Genomic DNA, 21,104 nt, shown 5'->3' on the forward strand with positions numbered 1-21,104 from the left:
TATAATTTCGTTCATCAATCAATCAATCCTCACAACAGCAGAGGAAAGTATGGGGGTGACCAGGACAGTGCTACACAAGCAAGCATACAGGAGGTGAGAAGGCGCCTCCTTGGGATTAATGACGTCACTGGGGTGAAGCAGCACAGGATGAGGGCTGATGGGGAATGATGCTCAGAATAGAGGAAAAAAGCTGACAGGGGTTCAGTCCCAGGGATGCAGCTCATTGACTGATCAGGCAGAGGTTAGAGAGGACAGAGAAGGCATGCTCAGGAAAGGCAGTGCCCAGGAAGGGCGCTCAGCGTCACTTGGCTGGTAAGGTTTGGAGACCACACCTGTCAGTAGCAGCCTGTACTGAGGGATCCTCTGAACTGGCTTTAGCAGGTAGTGCTTCAGGGCTAGATTGGCACATCGAGGGCTCATCTGAAGGGAAAAAAAAAAGTCATTCAAGGTAAGCCGATTTTTTTTTTCAGAAGCAGAGTCCAGGCTGAAACACGTCGGAATTCAGAGATGCTTCCTTTTGTCAGACACACTGCAGCAAGGGAGGCTGACTGGAGCCATCAACCCCACCGCTCCAGTCGGCTTCTGAAGCTGCTGCTCCTAAGGGCACTGGTTCCCAACCCTCTCTCAGAGTGTGGTGCCCACAGCTGCAGTCCCTACTGGGGATGTCCTAGTTTCCACTCGAGGGGCATCTGACAGTTAAGTGCTAACCAAGAAGGGAATGCCTCTAAAGAAGGCATGATCTCTAAAATAAGGAAGCAGATCTCAAACTATTGGGGATTAGATTCAAATGGTAACCAGAGCCCTGTGGCCAAAATGCTCACACATCATGACAACAGGGTCCTGGGAGTGCTGCAGAAATTAGACCTTGGCGCGGCCTCGCTAAGTGCCCCTCCTCTTAGAAGAATGAAGAATGTAAAGATCTTGTTGGACGAGCAGCCCTGTAGACAGCCAAGTCAGAATGGACATGCCTGCCTATAATATTTCACCTGAGCCATGTATCTATGTGCTAGGAGGGAACCCAGGGCATTAGAAATGCCAAACACGTGGGCTACTCCTGAGACACGCCATGAGCCATGGGACATTCTGACTTGGCCAAAAAGCCATGTGATTCTCCTTAAAACTGTTTCCCTTAATGTGTAGAGTGGTTATCTCGGTCTATTCCTGAGCTTCGTTCAGTCGAGAGTGGACTGTGTGGCAGGATCAGGATGAGCATGCACAGGTGCCCTTGCTGTGCCTGTGAGACAGACCCCATCCCCATGCAGCCCAGGCCGGCCACAACCTCTGTGTCTCCACTTTCTTGGGGCTAGGCTTACAGGATGTGCCACAGCACCCAGTGATATCTCCCTTTATGGATGGCACAGGTAGGAGAGGGGAGGAAGAGCAGGAAAGACTGCAAATTATTTTCTTTCTTTTATTGTTAATTTAAATGCACTTGCAAATTATTTTCAAAGTCTAATTAGTTGCCTCTTGCACAAAGTTGTAGAAAGTAAAATTCAGCAATATTATAATATTTTTGAAACTTTTCATTTCATATTTTGTGTGGCTGGAATTTACTAACCATTTTAGCTAAAGAAATAAACACTAAAATATAGTAACCTGAATTGATAAGAGTAGAATTAAACTAATTGTTTTTAAAAGCACGTGATTTGATGCGAGTGCTCAAGAGGTAGAGGATGGTGGGCCAGGGTCAAGGACAATTCTGATTGCAAAACCATCTTGAGGCAAGTCTGGGTTACAGTGTACAATATATTATTTTATCCCAACAGGGATTTGCACCTCCAGACTTTCAGTCAAAACACAAAGCTTTAGCTGACACATGAAAATAAAGCCAAGCCAAAGTTTTTAACTTTGATGCTGAAACTGTATTTATTTACTTATCTAACAAAAAATTGTGTTCCTTTCAATTATTGTATGTGAAGCTGTCAGACAAATGGAAGAAAATGCTAGGTTGAAAATAGGAACTGGTCCTTTCATATTCAAATTAATCAAGGCAGAAGGCAGAATCGGGGTGTCCGGCCAGGGTGGAAAAGAAGGACAAGTTAATGTCCAATGGCAAGGGAATCTCAATTTTGCAAGACTATGCATGTTTCAATAAGACGGTTGCACAATATTGTCCACATATATTTCATACCACAGAATTATACACAAAGTGGCTTAGATCATAAGTCGGTGGTATATGCATTTTACCACAGGCCTAAAAAAAATAAGATTATTTGTTTATTCTTTAGTTTATTTAGCGTGTGTCTGTATGCACATGTGTATAGGTGCTGGGTGCACATGTGCCCCAGCATGCACGCTGAGGTCAGGGGACAGCTTTCAGGAGTCAGATCTCTTCTTCCACACGTGGGATCTCATATTTGGCAGCAAGTGCCTTTCTGCTCCGAGCTAGCTTGCTGGTCCCCTTTTTGTTTCTGAGACAGGGGTTTATGTTGTCCATGTTCACAGAAATTCACTATGTATCTAAGGATGACCTTAAATTCCTTATCTTTCTGCCTTAGCTTCTCATGTACTGGGAACACAAGCCTGAGCTACGATATGCAATAATAGATCTTCAGAATTGAATCTTGGACTGTTTGAATTTCCACTGGCTTATTTGACCAAATTTAGGAGAGGCCAGCGGTGGTGGCGCACGCCTTTAATCCCAGCACTTGGGAGGCAGAGGCAGGTGGATTTCTGAGTTCGAGAACAGCCTAGTCTACAGAGTGAGTTCCAGGACAGCCAGGGCTACACAGAGAAGCCCTATCTCAAAAGAAGAAAAAAAAAGATTTAGGAGAGATTATCTATCTATCTATCTATCTATCTATCTATCTATCTATCTATCTATCTCTTCGAGAAAGAGTTTCTCTGTCCTGGAACTCACTAAGATTTAGGAGAGATTATTACTATCATTCATTCATTCATTCATTCATTCATTTTGTTATTTTGAGACAGAGTTTCTCTGCCCTGGAAAACTCTGCAGACCAGGTGGGCCTCTAACTTAGAGATCCGCCTGACTCTGCCTCCCAATTGCTAAGAGTTAAGGTGTGTGCCACCACTGTCTGGTGAAGGAGATTATATTTTAATATATTTTCTCAAAAATTTTGTTTTCAATGGCCATAAAAGATTAAGACATAAAAAAAATTAAGAAAAAAAGTTGAACATTATATGACAGCAAATACCTCGAATTCTCTGAGAACCGCAGCAAATCCTGGATTTTTCTTACACTGCTCATCCAGCAGAGCTATGTTCTTATCAAATTCTTTGATGTATGTGGAATACATTTTTAAATACGGCCCCTTCTTTACAAAGATATCAGCAATTCTTTGTTGTTCGGTCCTAGGGATAGAGGACACACAAACCCACAAACTCAGTCAGTAACATGTCTGAGGCACAGCCAAGTCCCCAGCTCCTCCTGCCACTGCTTCACTGGCCCAGCCAAAAACCCATCTTGTCCAGACTCTGCCAGCTCTGACTGGTTTCCCTTTTCCGTTCTTGTCCTCTCTAGTCCGTTCTTCTGGGCAGCAAGAGCCTAAAACATATACATCCTATTATATGATTTCCAGCGATGGCTTCTTTTCATTTTGTGTGTATGTGTGTGTGTGTGTGTGTGTGTGTGTGTGTACTGAGATGATTTCAGTAAGCTACCCAGACTAGACTTGAACTCATGATCCACCTGTTTTAGCCTATCTCCTGCTATGATTATGATTGGAGCTACAATACCCAGCCCCAAGGACCTTCTTTTGCACTCAGAATAAAAATACATTCCGTGCACACAAGGGCTACTACACTTTCCTGTCTGACCCAGGCCATGATTCTCTTCCCCCTTTCCTGTTCTGCAGAACTCCCTGTGTTCTTTAAACATACTGGAGTCCAGTCCCATGTTGTGGTCTTTTACTAATGGCTGCATGTGCCTGGAAATATGGAGCCCTCAGAGTTACTCCAGTCCCATCTTTCCTCATCAACTTACATGTTCTGCTTCTCAGAGAAAGGGGATCTGAACACCTTACACTTCGAGGCAAGCACACTACTAGCTCATGTTATACTTTCTTAAGGAGCGTTCGTCACTAAATACCCGAGCATTTTAGTCTCTGCAAATCAGATTTTTTTTCCTGATTTTTCTTGTCTATTTACCTTGTTCCATGAAAGTATCATATTATGCATACCATATGATACACGTGTCATATGTAGATAACCAACCAGCAAGGTATATAGTCAAACCTTGTAAAGTGAAATGGCTGGCAGGCATGGCGGCTTACTCCTATAATTCTGGTACTCAGAAGGGTGAGACAGGAGGATCACTAGGAGTTCAAGGTCAGCCTGTACTCCGCCCCCCCCCCCCAAACAGGGTTTCTCTGTGTAGCCCTGGCTATCCTGGAACTCACTCTGTAGACCAGGCTGGCCTCGAACTCAGAAATCCGCCTGCCTCTGCCTCCCAGAGTGCTGGGATTACAGGAGTGTGCCACCACTGCCCAGCTCAGCCTGTACTTTATAGTGGATCCCACGCCAGGGCAAATACAAAGCAAGACATTTTTTAAAAATTCAATGTAATAACTTATTTTTTAAAAAAATCAGATAAACAAGGAGGCAGGCATGCTGCTCCCATTACACGAGGTGGTGGTAGCCAACAGGACAGGGATTCCCTGGCGAGAGCTGTAAGAACCTTGTTTTTCATGCCTCTACCCCACCAGAACTGAATTGGCGGCGGGCAGTGGACAGATCAAGAGGCAGCAGTGGCCTTGGACCACGCCCTTCCTCATGGAGCAGAGCTTGATCTGGAGACCAAGGGGGAGAGTCAGTCCTGGCTAAGTACTTCCTACAAGACAGCAGAGCAGAGGTGTCACTGTGGTAAGGTGCACAGGCCACGGCTTTCCAGGTCAACAAGGTGTGCTCTGCTTCCAAGCTTGCCTGGAGAGATACGGCACCCCAGCTCAATCATCTCGGCGTCGCCAGGCAGTGGTCCTTACCCAGACTTTCAAACTTCTGTTGTATAGAAGGCCCCTCCCTGTCTGGTCCAGAATTGAAAAGTACTATACTTTCTCTAACAGTGGGAGCCCTTAAATCAGTCTTACTAAGACAAACATGTACATTTCAAACTACATATAGAGTATTTGGTGCTCTAAATGCTAAATACAAATATATATTTGAGCCTGGGGCTTCTTGTATGATAGGCAAACCATTAAGCTAAATTCCCAGTTCTTTTTCATTTTAAAAATATTTGTGGGCTGATTTACTTAATTATTTTGAGTAGGGCATGGGTCAGGGGACAAGTTTTGGGGTTTTACCAAGTTCTGTTCTTTACCATGCCGTTCTGAGGATCAAACCCAGGTCATCACGTTTGGAGGCAAGCACGTTCACCCACTGACCCATCTTGCCAACCTGTCTTTCAGGTTTGCTGTTGAGACAGAGACTCAGTGAGTTGCCCATACAACTCAGTGGACTTGTGGTCCTTTGCCTCGACTGCAGTACTATCTGGGCTTGCAAGCCTGCTCCACAAGGTTATGTGAAAAGACTATTTTGAGAGAAAATACCTTATTCAAAGACTTCAACTATTTTGTTAACAATAAGTGGAACTTTTTCCATAATCAAAGAGTTGTCTCTTTCATTAATTTAGCCTGGTACTTAGGAATGCTTAGTATTAATTCAGACCATCTACAGATCCAAAACTTGAGGAAGCCTTTAATATAAGCAAAAAATAGTTAAACCTCTTTCTACTACATATATATGTGCCTATAGTTAGGTTTTAAAGCCAACTCAGGATAATGCTAATATAAAATTACATAAAGAACAAAAGATAAACTATATAAAGGAATTATTTTAGTCATGATATATAATTTTCGCTAGAACTTTAAAATATTACGGTCTGGAATGTATCAGGAAGTGAAACCCTGTTTCAATAAATAAACAGGAAAAAAAAAAAAGAAAGAAAGAAAGAAAGAAAAAGGAACTCGCTAAATTAGCTCAGCTTGGGTCTGAGCAGGCATTATTGAAGAACTGTTTGATGCCCTGTATTTAAACCCAGTTTGGCCATCTGAAATATTCAATCTACAGGTAACTGCCAAAAATTTCAACGTTCTGAAACACGGCTGTGTAAGGGACACCACCCTCCCTCTCCTACACTGCGTGCTCTGGGGAAGCCTAAAGTGCCCCACGTTTTACCAGCTCAGCATCCGTTCCTCCAGCTCCTTCAGGAGGTCCCGGTTGAGCTCATACAGCTGAGGCAGGTAGTACAGGATCTGGTTAAGGATCCGGTCCTCAATCACGGGCTTCCCGAGTTGCCTGGACGCATGGGCTACAGCACCCCGGAAATCCTATTACAATCAAGAGGGCAAAAGTCACTATTAATACACACAACTTGATCAAAAGCTCTTTGTCTAGTCATCCTCTACCCTATGAAGATCTCCAATCACAAAGTCATCTTGTCTTTCAATTATACAGAGAAGTATCTAAAAACTGGTTTGTAGCTCTAAGAATTAAAGTCATTCTAGTGCTATCATATAAATATGATGACTCTATTTTGTCACATGGGGGTGAAAATGCTCCCTCATGAGTCATAAACTAAGGAAACCCCAGTGCTAAGCACGAGAAGTTGTTCACCAGGAGAGTCTAAGAGGTTCCCAAAATAAGACAAGCTGTTGACACTTCTCTCAGCTGCCTCCCAGAACTTGAAGTTAAGACCCTACTGGGAGACATCACATACTTTGGATACCACACATGGAGGAAACAAGCTGGAATTGACCTGGAAGCCTCTTCCCCAGAGACCAGCTCTCATACTATCCGAAAGTGTCATGCAAACTGCCAAGGGAGAAAACAATCAATAGTCTTCCCTAGACGGAAAGCCCACAAACTGCGGCAGTGACCAGGGAGATAAAACAAAGGGCAGCAGTGGCATCCTTATCTTGGGGGTAACCAACTGTCTAATTGGACTTAAGGCCTGCTCAGTATGAGGAAATGCACACCCGGTGGTGTGTAAACCTAGCCTGTGGCTGGAGAGGACCCTAGAGAAGAACCTATTACTGCCATTTTTCTAAACTGTGATGGCTGTTTTTAGTTGTCAACTTGACTACATATGGAATTAAATAATATCTAAAAACAGAGGGCACGACATTTAGGGACTTTTGTTTAATTTGAGGTATTCAGATCCATCTCTAATGTGGATCTTGAGGTGGGAAGACACACCTTTAATCTGGGCCTCACCTTCTCATGGAAACCTATACAATGACAAAGAAGAAAGAAGAAAGCTTTTGCTCGTTGCTTGCCTTGTTATCGCGTCCATTCCTTTACTGGCATTAGAAGCCTACTTCTACTGAGACCAGCCAAGACATCCAGGCCTGGGGACCGAGCAACTTCTGGATTCTTAGATTTTCCATTGATAGACAGTTATCGTTGGATTAGCTAGACTACACTTTGTAAGTCATTCTAATAAATCCCCTCTCTATATATCATAGAGATTCATTCTATCAATGCTGTTATTCTAGAGTATTCCGACTGATACATAAACCAACATATATTTTAACTTTTTGATCTTCTACCCACAGATATGTGTAGCTTTTAAACCTCATCAAAGAAGCTCCCCCTCTGCAACACATATAGACTATACAGAGAGCCACAACTAGTCAAAATATAGAAGATAAATGATTGTGGGGTATCCAGCCCCACCTGATTCACCTATAACACAACCCCTACACTCAAGGCTCAGGAAACACTAGGGAGGTATGGAGAGAAAAGATTGTAAGTGCCAGATACCCAATACCTGCTCTGAGACAATATCTTCTAGACCTGACTGGGACTCTCTAGTCACAAAATCACAGCTCCTTGCCTTAACAACACAGTATAACGGTACCAGCTGATGTGCCAACATGAGTGGGGATTGCTCACAAGGCCCCCACACCTAGATGGAGAACTACGGGCAACCGATGGCTGCTAGAAGGGAAAGAATCATTTTTTCCTAGGGAATAGCCCCGATAGGTTACTCAATCCCAAGTGGCCAGCCCTAATCATATCTACGTTTGAGCAATATCAATAGACTCAGTCGATTTTGTGTCTGTGGGTGTGATTAAAGAGTGAATTGGGAAGTGTGGGCAAAGCAGGAGGTGAAAGGGGAAAAGGGAGTTGGAAGGGGAGGCAGGAATTATATAAGTGTAGTACTTATGCATGATATTCTCAAAAATATTTAATTAAAATTTTTAAGAAGTTCTAAGGTCTTAGCTAACTCCATTCTGGATTTAAGAGCCCCTCATCTCTGTCAGAAATCAGCCTCTAGCTGAGCCTTACAGAGGGAGGCACTTGGCAATCAGGATTCTAGATCTAAGCCACTGCCCTTGATTGACTGTGCTTCCTTGACCTAGCCTTGGTTTCTTCATTTGTGAAATAGGTGCAACTGTTACAAAACTAGGATAGTACTAGCAGGAATGTTTAATTGGATGTTGCACAAACTTTCTGTGATTCATTTGGAATCAACACGACATCTGACTCTTGGGTTTTTTTTTTTTTTTTTGGATTTGGTTTTTTCGAGACAAGGTTTATCTGTATAGCCCTGGCTGTCCTGGAACTCACTCGGTAGACCACGCTAGCTTCGAACTCAGAAATCCTTCTGCCTCTGCCTCCCAGAGTGCTGGGATTACAGGTGTGCGCCACCACCGCCTGGCTCACGACATCTGACTCTTGGTGTTAATTCTCCTCTTCCTTGACTCAAGCTCCCAATAAGCTCACCATTTATACTTTAGGAACCAGCCACCTGGTCCCATACCTACCCTAGCAGCACCTAATGGACAAAGACTTGTCTGGCCATATAAGCTCATGGGCAACATACCCACTTAGGGGGGGTCTCCCTGGGGTAGCACCTGTAATGAACAAGCCGGCCCTACAGGTATTCCTCAGTTTGACTTATCCAGAATCAGCCCCTCTGAGAAACCAAGTAGCACCCTCCAATATTACCCCCAAAGTGAGAACCAACCCACAGCACAGGGCCTCAATCTGCATCTCATGAACGTGCAGAACCTGATGGTGGAGCAGATATCCTCTGGGTTCCCCAAACTCCCAGGCCAACATGGGGTCCAGTAGAGGCTCAGCATGTCCATGTGCCACCCTGGACAGATGTCCTTACTAGACAGGACAGGTATGCCACCACAGCAGAGCATGGTGCCCAATGGCCTGTACTAGAGAGTCATGTCCCCACCACAAGGTCTCATGACTCAGCAGAATTTTGTGCTGATGAAGCAGTACAGTGTGTGAAGTCCAGGTCTATACACAGCCTCCACACACTCTCCCCACAGGGCTCGCTTATAGGACCCCCACCTTCTGTGGCAGTGTAACGTGTCTCTGGACAGCCAAGTGGGCTGCCTCCCAAACTGGGGCAGCATGGCCAACCAAGCCTCCTGGCAGGCCCCTCAGGGGGCTGGAGCTGGGGATGTTGAGAATGTGTTAACTTTCAAAATAGTTATTTTTTCCTCAAAAAAAAGAACCCACATATTTTCATCTTCTGTTCTTTCTAAGACTACTGTCATGTTTTAATATATGTCACCAGCACCTCACCCATCATGCAGGAGGAGGAGGAAGAGGAGGAAGAGGAGAAAGAAGAGGAAAAGGAGGAGGAGGAAAGGCTGGGGGAGGAGATAAGTGTTGGTAGAGGCCCCATTGTCCTCTGAGGGTGGACCTCAAGATCTAAGTTAAACAATCCTGGAATCCCCCCCCTGTCAAGACTCCAAAACAAAGGACCATTCCTTCTCCTTACAGTCTTGATTACAAATCCTCAAACAGAACCCTGAGGAAACTCACTAGGCTTTCTCTTTCTGTTGATCCCTTCAACATATTTCCCTAATGGACAAACTAACTAAGAGAATCTCTTACTTCTCTGGGACAAACTAAAAGAATAAAAACGAAGATAAGGAAATGAACAAAACAAATCCCAAATTAAAAACTCCTCTCACACACTCTAAAAGAACGGAAGGGTTCTTACCTGAAAGTACACTGTCTTTACAGAGTGGGGCATTAAGTTCCTAGCCAGCCTTCTGAAAGCAAACAAGGCTTCACTGCCGAGAGAGCTATACTGCCATCTCCCCTCAATGTTTTCTTTATGTTTTCAGACAGTCCTGCTGAGACCAGGATAGCCTCAGGAAATGACAATCTTGCTGCCTCAATCTCTGGATGACTGGAATTACAGATGTGCCAGTATGGCCTCAAAACTGTTAAGTAGCCAAGGATAGCCTTCAACTCCTGATCTTGTGGCCTCTACCTCCCAAGCGCGGGAATAACAGGCCTATAGCACATTACCCAGTTTCTTAGGTGCAAAGGATTAAGCCGGGGGCTTCTTGAATTCTAGGCAAGAAAGTCTACAACAGAACTACGTTCCCAGCCATCGCATGTTCTTAACAGATACTAAAACCTTTTCCTGGAAACAGAATCTGGGCTCATTTTTATTGCCTTATTAGTCATATTAATCTAAGGGAACACCTTATCGCATAGCGACTCCAGAACTAACTTGTATAACTAATTAGTAAAATATCAAGCAAGAGTTTAGTTTAGAAAGCTCCCGTTTAGAAAACCTCACAGGCATCTCCGAAGGATAAGCTGACAGCAGCCACATTCCAACCCTCACAGCTTGCCTCAGTCAGCCCTGGCATTTGCTAGGAGAAAACACGGCTCCTTAACTCTTCTGGGAGTCGTCAGAGCGTCTAAGATCAAGGAACGCTATAGAACATTTATGAACCACGCCCCAGATGGTAAGTATGTTCAAAGCTCAGCAGGGTAGGCAGCAATGCATTTATCTGCAGTGTGGTTAGCGCAGTTCAGATGCAGGAGCTCCTGCTCAGCAAAGCATCGAGCATGCTCCTGTCTTCCTGCAGAGTTAAGTGATACTCTGCTGGTCGACTGGCAGCAGAATAACTTTGGCTTTCCAACTGGAAGGATTCCCTCATCATGACAGTGACAGTGGATGAACACCCAGTCTCAAACAGCTTCAGCCAGACTTAGCATCCCATGTCTTCCACCAGTGCCAGAACAGACACTTGTTTATTTGAGACACATTTAACAAAGCCCAGCCAAGCCCAGGGCTGGCTGACCAGTGAGGTAGCCAGCATTCAGGAGGCTCTCATCACAACCTGGCCAGGCGTGATTTGTTTTCTAAGAGTACTGGATGTCTGGGGTAGCTTTCGATGAAGTGAAGACCAAGGGTATAGTTTTGATAATCATGGTTGGAGCTCAAAACAAAATACAAAGTTTATTTTGTACTTAAGAGAGAGAGAGCCAAGTAAGACGGGGATGGTGGCATATGCTCCGGCGTAAACCCAGGGGTGGCGTGTGGCCACGGCAGGAGGATTGCTGTGTGTGAGAGGCTACGCTGAGCTACATAGGAAGACCCTGTCTCAAAAAAGGACAACATTAAATAAAGACTACAGGACCTTGAAGAGTTTGGACCTGTAAGAGCCACAGTTGTGCATTCTAAGCAGGCATCTGACAACGGCTTTACCCAAGTGCTCTGCTGAAGCACTTCCTTATCCAAGCTAGCTTTACTAAGAACTCTCCACCCGCTCCAGTGTCTGGCCCTGCACCTCTCCTTCCACCATCTGTCAAGCAGTAGCGGATCACCCTGTCCCCCACTTTTCCTTTGGGAACCTTCTACTCACTGAAACTCACTTTCTCCTTGGCTATGGATTCTGTGTTCGGAATAAAGTCCAACTCCTTTACCACTGCAAAATCAGCACTGGTACTGAACAAAGTCTGTCTTACTCTATGGTTTTAAGAAGGCCAGGCAAGGTGGTGAACACCGCTGATCCCAGCACTTGGGAGGCAGAGGCAGGTGGATCTCAGAGTGTGAGACCATCCTGGGCTATATTGAGTTCCATGATAGCCAGAGCTACATTATAGAAAGACCCTGTCTCAACACACACACACACACATACACACACCTATTTTCACCTGGGGCTATCATTGGTTTTCTTGTTGGCAAAGAGTACTCAGCACACAAAATCTTAGGTTAAATCCTCAACACCCCAGCTCAGAAGTGGGCATCCCTGCCTCCAGGGTAAGGCAATGAATGCCAAATTTCCAAGTAACTTAACAGCTTCCATAACTACACAGCAGGGCATCCTGATTGTATCCCTTCTCTTCTCTGGCTCCCTCTCCCCAAAGCAATGCTCTCTGACCCTGGGCAGACGCAGCTAATTCCTCAGGAACACAAAGACAAACTTCCCTGCCACTCATGAACCCCAGTCACTGCCAAAGTGGAACCATGGCAGGAGGGCCTAGATCTTTTGTTTTTATAATAAAAAAGATGATTACAACATGTAATTTTTTAAAAATCCTAACAGCCACGATAATTTGGGACAATCTTTTAAGTGTGACATTTTAAGAACCACAAAACTATTTTGGGCAGAAGCATCTAAATTCACCAAAACTCCTTTTACCACACCCGTGCAGATGCAGGGGAGCCAAGAGCCCCAGAGCTTCCTTCTGCACTCCAGGGAAGCAGGGACCAAGCCTAGCAGTGTGGCCTAGGGGAAGAGCACCAGCCTAGACTGTGTGAGGCCCTTGAGTTTGAAAACCAGCACTGGAAAGGAGAGGCGAGTGGAGAGACATGCATACTTAAAATAAAGGAGGAGGAGAGGAGTCGGAAAATATTAGTCACACTGCGGATATTACTGACATCAACTAGACACAACACTAATTCTAATAAAAGCCAACCTATGGTTCTGTATGCAAAGTCAAATCAACTATGATTATAGTCACTAAATGCTTGTTCAAGTTGGAATTTTTAAAGATTGAAAGGGGCCTCTAAATAACAAAGCACATTACAATATTGGTCTTAACAATTCCCCCAATAGCCCACAAAGGAGATCCAGAACCAATCCAACTCTTTATAATATCAGCACGCCACTCACTCTGCCTACTCGGATCAATTGGGGGAAGTCCCTAGCAAACACATCAGTGCGAATAGGCTCAAGTCTGAACATCAGAGGCGCTGAGGCAGGGAACAGATGGCCTCGCCTATATAGTCAGGCTGTCCATCTCCAGAACCAGAGAGGAGTGTGGGACTTAATTACCAGCTGTCCCAAGAGGAGGGCTTGACCTTTAGCCATTGTTTAACCACTATCAGGAGCCCATGAATTACAAAGCCCACATGGACACAGGGATGGGCGGAAGCGCTCTGTGGGTAAAAATCACTTACAGAAAACCAAAGCAGCTGCAGTGCTCAAAGACATGTCATAAATATGCAAAAATAAAAAGAAAGACTGGGAAGTTAAAGGGAAAGTCCCCATCTCAATAATTTAACTTTGGTTCGGCCTTGTTTGTTCTGGCAGAGTCTTGTTATATAATATCTTCCTGTTTGGTATGCACAGATCAGGTTGTGTATAATCGTCAGTGCATTCTATGTAACACATCGTAGAATCCAAGTGTTTACACCATGTTCTCAACCCTTTTTAGAAACATTAATACATCATGTTCATAAGAAATATAAGGGAAAAATCCACTTCACTTTCATCTTAGAAGATGAAAAACAAGAGTTTCTCTGGTTTCCTAGGAAGTTGGAAAGACTTCTGTAAGCAACAAATATGCCAGGGACACACTACATCCTACAGATATGCTATAAACAGCAACGGTTAGGAGTGCAAGCAGACATTTTAATTTCTGCACCAGAACTCACAGAGACCAGACTTCAAAGTCCAGCTTTGACTTTTAGTAGCATTTTTTTAAAGCAGGTTACGTTCTTCATTTAAAATAAACAAAGGGGAAAGCAACTGTTTTTTACACACAAAAAAACCTATTTTTTTTATGTTGTGAGGCTAAAAATAAATAATTTGTATAATATAATTATATAATATACTAAAAGGTATATTATATAATATACTTTTCAGTAAAGAATGCCCATTAGAAGGCCATTTATTCAAAAATATTCGATACCCACAAGTCTGGAAGCCAAGAAGTAAAGATCTGAAATAAAGTCATTGAGAGATTTCAGTAATAACTCAGGAGTATAAGAGGAGAGGTGCTAGGAACATGGATGTTAAAGACTATACTTTCAGGGATCATTTCTATAGTTCGTTACTAGAGAAGTTTCTCTGACTGCGTAGAGCACCCGAAACCATGAGGACAAGACGTAGCGTCCCCTCCTGAGCGTGAAGCCGGCTCTAGGTGCTGCTTCTGTGCAGCTGCCTCTGGCCATTGATGATCGTTCTTCCCTCCTTCGGGAGGGTGAAAGGGAGGGAACGCAGTCTGAGTGGACTTTGAGAAGAAAGAAAAAAAGAGAAAAAACAAAAAAGAAAGGAACATGGATGTTTGGGAGTGACTCAAACACTGCATTGTTTAAGGCATTTTAAGATAGAAGGCTGTGTGTGTGTGTGTGTGTGTGTGTGTGTGTGTGTCTTTCATTCAAGAATCCAGAGCATTGGGGAGGCTAGCAAGGAACTCGCACAGCAGCTGCTGGGCTGTAAATTTTTTTTTGGAGGGGGGGGTTGGATTCGGTTTGTTTGAGACAGGGTTTCTCTGTAAATTAATCAACGATAGCAACATCTTTACGTCCAGGTAGCCTTGGTTCTAGCTTTCTAGATTTATTGAGAGTCTATGTGTTGGTTAGTTTTTGTTTTCAATTTGGCAGAATCTAGAGTCACCTGTAAAGTGGAAACCTTAATGAAGGAACTGCCAGACCAGTTGGCCTGTGACCATGTCCATGAGAGACTGTCTTGACTGATGATTGACAGCACAGCCCACTATGGGCAGCACCATCCCTACACAGGTGGGTGTGGGTTTATAAGAAAGCAGTTAAGACTTAGCTAAGCAATGAGCAAGTAAACAACGCTCCAACGGGCCCTCCCTGGCGTTCTTGCTCTGACTCCCCTCAACACAGATTTTAAACTGGAAGTGTGAGACAAAAAAACCCTTTCCTCCCATGCTGCTTTTGGTCCCAGTGTTTTATCACAGCAGAATGAGACTAGAATATTCTATCAGATTGTTGTCTAGTCTGGTGACTCAAAAAGGTAATTGGGACTCTGGAGGCTGAGGCAGGAGGATCACTATACCCTTGAGTCAAAGATAGGATGAAGTGAAGCTGTTTTAAGAGAGAGAGGGATAAAGAGAGATGGTGAAAGAGGGTAAGAGAGTAAGAGAAGGAGAGGGCTAGAGGGCTACAGGGAGAAGATACACAGACAGGCAATCTAATTTTCGTTTTTTGTTTTTTATTGGATTTTGGTTTTTCTGAGGCAGGGTTTCTCTGTATAGCCCTGGCTGTCCTGGAACTCACTCTGTAGACCAGGCTGGCCTTGAACTCAGAAATCCGCCTGCCTCTGCCTCCCAGAGTGCTAGGATTACAGGCGTGCGCCACCACCACCCGGCTTGGCAATCTAATTTTCAAAGGAAAATTTCAAGCATTCTTGAGCACATATAGTAGCACACATGTGTGGGATATTTTGGGAATTTAGGATATCTTGCCAAACTATCGTCAAAACAAAGTAACACTAAAAGTACTTTTGACTGCCAGTGCACATTGAATTTTGTAAAAAACTTGCAGGGTCAAAAAAGTATAAGAGGAAAAAAAAAAAAAGAACTTAGCTATAAAAATGCCTGTCTCAAGTCTCTGTTTCTGGAAGCTGTTAGGATTACAGAAGAAACAGCCTAAAAGATTCGTCATCATCATGAGTGCTGAGGATGTAGGGTGGTGGTGGGGCTGGGGTGGAGGAGGAAAAGAGGAAGAGGAGGAGAAGGAGCAGAAGCAAGAGCAACAGCCACCCCAGCTTATGATTATGAAAAAAGGCAAGGTGCTGAAGACATAGTTTTAGAAATCATCTAGGAGGGGGCTGGAGAGATGGCTCAGTGGTTAAGAGCACCAGTTGCTCTTCCAGAGGTCCTGAGTTCAAATCCCAGCACCCACATGGTGGCTCACAACCATCTGTAATGGGATCTGATGCCATCTTCCAGTGTGTGTGAAGACAATGGTGTACTCATATAATAAATAAATAATTAAAAAAAAAAGAAATCATCTAGGTATATCTAGGTGTAAAGGGGATACAGACATTTTGGAAAATGTCTATTTATATATATACACACACATACATATATATGTATACACATACATACATAATGTAGAAATATACATTTAATTTATAAGTTTGTATTTTTTTGCTAATATAAAATATGACCAAGTGCTGGAGAGCAGGTGCGTATCCTTCACTTATTAACTATGCTAAGAACCTTTGGGGTAAGAAAAGAACAGGCCCAGGAATAATCTTAGATTTGAGAAAAATATTAACAGATACTTACAATATGCAAAAGCTTTAGCACATCAACAAACCTGTAAAACAGAAAAAGGAAAGCCTTGTTTTTTTAGTAGGCCAATGGGGAAGAGCATCTTCTGGGCGGGGAAGAGCATCCTCTGGGCGGGGAAGAGCATCCTCTGGGCAGGGAAGAGCATCCTCTGGGCGGGGAAGAGCATCCTCTGGACTGTACCGTGATACCTACACTTTCTCTGAGCTCATGATCTCCTTGGCAATATGATGAACTTTGCTCTTCGTCCCAGCATCTTCATCCTGAGGTTAAAGAGTGCATTGAGAAGCATGAAGTCATACAGTATGGGGTCAGTCATAAGCTCATTAGACACACAATTTACCCCAGCCTTGTTAGCACACAATCCACACTGTACAACACTGTCGCTCTGCGGTTCTGCCCCACCATTGGGGTGTCAGAGAGCTACTGATGTGACACCCAGAGGAGGTGAAATGCAGGGGTGCTAGGCTGCATTTCTTCCTCACTGCTGGAGGGCTGCAGCGGCTGCCAACTCGCTGCTCAAAGGAAGGAGAAACTCAGATAGGGGTCCCTGGCCATGTTTCTCCGGGTGAAAACTACCGGGGCTGGGACGGAGGCTGTGGTTCTTAAACTCCTGGGCACCGCTGGGATTGAGAACTGGAGTCTGCTGGGCCCAGGATGGGGCGGAATCTGGCTTGGCACAAGTGCGTGCCAAATGTATGGAGGAGCTAAAGAGGGACTTTCTATGGGCGACTCAGGCTCTGTATGATGAAGGCCTCCTCTGTGGAGACAGTCCTTGATGAAAGAGATAGTCTTCACTTGTCCAAACTGTTTTAAACATGGTGGATGAGGATGTATACGTCTTCCTCAGGATGAATCAGGGATTAAATATTTTTTGCAGGAAGGGATGCCCAGGAAGTGACACTCATTGGCTAAATACTAAGGGCCTACGTAGACACCTCACTAGCATGGAGAACTAGGATTTTATGTCATGGTCCTCTTCATGGAGTATCATACTGACGTGCTCCAGGGCAGGAACCTGGTCTGGAGCAAGTATGAACTCCTGCCATTCTCAATATGAGATTTATTGGGGTTCTGAGCTTGCTACAACCTTACCAGTTCTTCTGTCTGGTGGCATGGCCTAGGGCCCCACACAATACCTCAATGGCAAACATGGGGAATTAGTAAGATGATGACACAGAAGTAGCTGAGAGAAATAGGGAATGGGACTGGGGGACACATGCCTTTAGTCTGAGCACTTGTAGACATAGCTATAAATGTGAGACTGAGACCAGCCTGGTCTACATAGTGAGTTCCAGAACAGCCAGGGCTACACAGTGAGAACCATGTCAATCAATCAATCAATCAATCAATCAATCAAATGAACAGCATCAAAGGTTCAAAATATAAATTGCAATATACTACAAAGAAAACACTTATGAGTATCACAAAAAGCCCAGTGAGGTTTTATATATATATATATATATATATATTTTTTTTTTCCCTAGGCCAACTCTGACTACACTGCAAGTCCAACTAAAATAATAAGTGAGTAAATAAATAAATAAATAAATAAATGCACTTTTGATGATGCATGAAGATGTGCTATGAAGAACTATTAGCAGGTTGGGTAAGTCAAATCTAATTCTAAAAGCACAGTGTACTCAGGACTCTTCATGACATTATATATCCGACATCATCTCAAGGACATCTTTTAATTATTTCTTAGTGTGAACATTAAACATCCCAGTGAGGACAAAATATTGTACATGTCTAGGGGGAAAAAATGAAGATTTTAGACAGCGCTTTTGACGGTTAGGTGAGTTTGCTGCTGCTTGCAAGGGGCAGACAGATGGACTTTTCTCTTCCTAGTCACTGAGAGATCTGAAAATGCAATCCCTTAGTGGAGAGGAAAATCAGGGTAAATAAGGAGCAAGCAATTAAGATGTTTACTTAAGGTGAAAACTGCAACTAGACCCAGGCCGGGGAATGTAACTGCTCAGTACAAGTGTGCTGGATATACAGGCTTAAGCCCACAGCAGAGCACACATGTATGTGCACACGTACACGTACACACATACATACACACAAACACACACACACAATATTAAAATTAGAGGGACGTTCTGAAGCTGCTGTAGAGAAACATCAGACCCCATTTTGTAAAGATTTTTTTTTCCTTCTTTGCATTCTTTGCAGCACTGGCAGCACCAGACAGTTGGTCTGCACTGTTTCAAGAACTATTGAGCAAGGAAATGCATGAAAAGTCACCATGGCAATCCACTAGTCATTCATTAACAGACGCCATGGGGGCGGGGCGGGGTGATGTGAGGCGCGCAGAAGCAGCCTTCTCTACCAGGAAATGGTGCGCCATCCCATCCCAGCAGATCCACTTAGCTCGTGACAGTTCAAAGTATTGTCTTAGCTCTTTATTTTATTTTTTTAATTTTTCAGTAATGGTGGGTATTAAAAAAAAAAAAAGGCCCTTCTGCACGCTAGCTGGGTGCTCTGCCACCAATCTAAACCCAAGTCCCTGTTCTTAGTTCTTGAATTGGTTTTCACGTGGTTCCGGAATTTCCATGTCAAAACAAAGGTATAAAATCAATGTGGTGTAAAAATGACTCAACTCTCTGTGAAAAAAAACATTTTAGCCACTTTTAAAACCCATGACTGCTAGTGCTCCATACATACTTGTCCTTGTCGTCTCTTAGCCAAGCAGAGATGATGTCCGAGCGCATGAACCGGGTAATAGTCCTTAAAGATTTCATTTCAATGGGTTGTGTTTTATTTCTGAGATAGGGTCTTGCAGTACCCCTTACTGGTCTCAACTCAGAGTCTTTCTATTGCAGCCTCCTGAGTTTGGGGATTATAGGCACAATCACACCTCACCCCGAAGGTTCTTCAATATGTTTAGATTCTGAATTCCGTTCGTTTGTTGCAGAGCTGACAGGACTGATCTAAGAGATACTTCCCATATTCTACTGGGGAGAATTTCATACTCAGCATCCCCAGAATCTGGACATATATTGATTTATTTACTTATTCACTTGTTCTAATGGACATATATGTATTTATTTACGTACTCATTTGTTCTGATGTGTATGTGTGCGCATGTCTGTACAAAGCATACAGAGGAGTCGTTGGAGGACAGAGAATTGTATTGGATCCCCTGGAAGTGGAGCCAGGGACAGTTGTGAGCTGCCATGTGGATGCTTGGAATTGAACCAGTGTCCTCTACAGGAGTAGAAAGCACACTTAACCACTGAGCCACCTCTCTAGATCCTGGAATTTTATTCATTCATTCATTCATTCATTTTGCTTTGTTTTAATTGTAGTCATGTCTGTGTTCATGTAAGTTGGAAATACAGGGGAGATCTTTATTTTTAGATTAATTTAAAATTACTTTTGTGATCATCAGATCATAACTAGTAGTTATAGTCATAAGGATGAATAAGCTCAAACACAGCAGATATGCACACTGAGAGCAGAAGACTCCCTGACAGTAGAGATTTAAAATTGAGTGTCTTTTGGAGCTGGGGCAGAGGTTATGCTCAGTGCTTACCCAACATGCCTGAGGTTCACCTAAAGAGGGAGGGAAGTGAAAGGAAAAGCCAGCTTCCCAGTTATCAGCCTAAAAGTGCTGTATCAGTCAGTCTGTCACAGGGCTGGGAGATGCCCAATTAGTAAAGTGCTTTTTATTGAGTATTTTTTGCTACCACCCATGCCAGGCAGACCCACACTACCAGCTACGCCCAGATTCCCTTGGATCCACGGATAACAAACAACACACACACACACACACGCACCAGTCTATCTTAAAATGCCTTTGCTAACTCAATGACTGGGTACTCCTAAACTTCCCCTGCTACGCCAGGCATAAGTGGATAGAGTGGCCACTGGCCACACCAACTCAAAACTCACATGGCCGGTTGGCTTTATTTCCTATCAGTACTGCTTCCTTCTGTTTCCCCCAGGTCTCCTGTCCTCCCCAGCAACTGTCCTCAGTCATTGGTCACTGGTATCTTTATTGATCAATCAAGAACCAACTGGGGAAGAGGACTTTATCATCAGAACCACCTCCTACATTGCTTGCTATGAATATATGCAGGCTTGAGGATAATTTTAGGGAAAAAAGGCCAGGTATGGCACTACGCACCTGTAGCCCAAGCACACATGGAGACAAATGTATCCCCAAGTTTGCTGGTGAACCTCTATAGTTTTAATACTAAGCACCAAGCAGGTTAAGTGAAAGACCATTCCCTGAATTAGATGAAGAGCAACTGAGAAAGACACCTGACATCTTCAGTCTCCATAAACAAACACACATGTGTACATGTACACACACACACACACATATACACACACACACACACATACACAAATGGATGAAATTAAAAATTTCTAGGGATGGAGAGATGGCTCAGTGGTTAAGTGCACTGACCACTCTTCCAGAGGTCCTGAATTCAATTCCTAGCAACAACATGGTGGTTCACAACCATCTGTAATGGGATCAGATGCCCTCTTCTGGTATATCTGAAGACAGCTGCAGTGTACTCGTATAAATAAAATAAATACACCCTTTAAAAAAAATTCTGTATTAAATACTGCATCATTTTTCAACTTCTGGTAGTAACCTTGACCTATCTTCCCCACTTCTGCTACTAAACACACAGCCAATATAATTAACTACTCCCCTACCAGGATTTGCTGCATCAGTGAGGCCTTTACTGCCTCAGTGCTGGGATTACAGGTGGGAGTGACAGTAACCACAATCTCTAAGCCTCCTTATGTTTGTTCCTTCTGTTTTACTACAAGAGTTTGCATGCAACAACAAGATACACTAACCCTTTTACTGACAGACACTGCTCCTCCAAGACTATTCAGGGGAAGGCTAC

At 43.7% G+C, this 21,104-nt stretch overlaps 1 protein-coding gene and 1 non-coding gene across 2 annotated transcripts in view; one reads left to right on the top strand and one right to left on the bottom strand.

Annotated features, from left to right (window-relative positions):
• The window catches only part of Fgd6 (FYVE, RhoGEF and PH domain containing 6), a 121,535-nt gene that overhangs the window by 40,846 nt on the left and 59,585 nt on the right, over positions 1–21,104 (bottom strand). Inside the window, exons 4-8 of the mRNA XM_052164809.1 lie at positions 16,426–16,493; positions 16,228–16,258; positions 6,136–6,287; positions 3,159–3,315; positions 333–420 (exon numbers count right to left, since the gene is read on the bottom strand). Of these exons, the coding sequence (XP_052020769.1) occupies positions 333–420; positions 3,159–3,315; positions 6,136–6,287; positions 16,228–16,258; positions 16,426–16,493 (496 nt within the window). The remainder of the gene's footprint in view (positions 1–332; positions 421–3,158; positions 3,316–6,135; positions 6,288–16,227; positions 16,259–16,425; positions 16,494–21,104) is intronic.
• Positions 13,982–14,196, top strand: LOC127671363 (small nucleolar RNA U3). The gene has a single exon (XR_007974725.1). It is a non-coding gene; the product is annotated as a small nucleolar RNA U3 (small nucleolar RNA).

The sequence above is a fragment of the Apodemus sylvaticus genome, chromosome 20 (assembly GCF_947179515.1).
Source record: "Apodemus sylvaticus chromosome 20, mApoSyl1.1, whole genome shotgun sequence".
Classification (NCBI taxonomy): Eukaryota; Metazoa; Chordata; class Mammalia; order Rodentia; family Muridae; genus Apodemus; species Apodemus sylvaticus.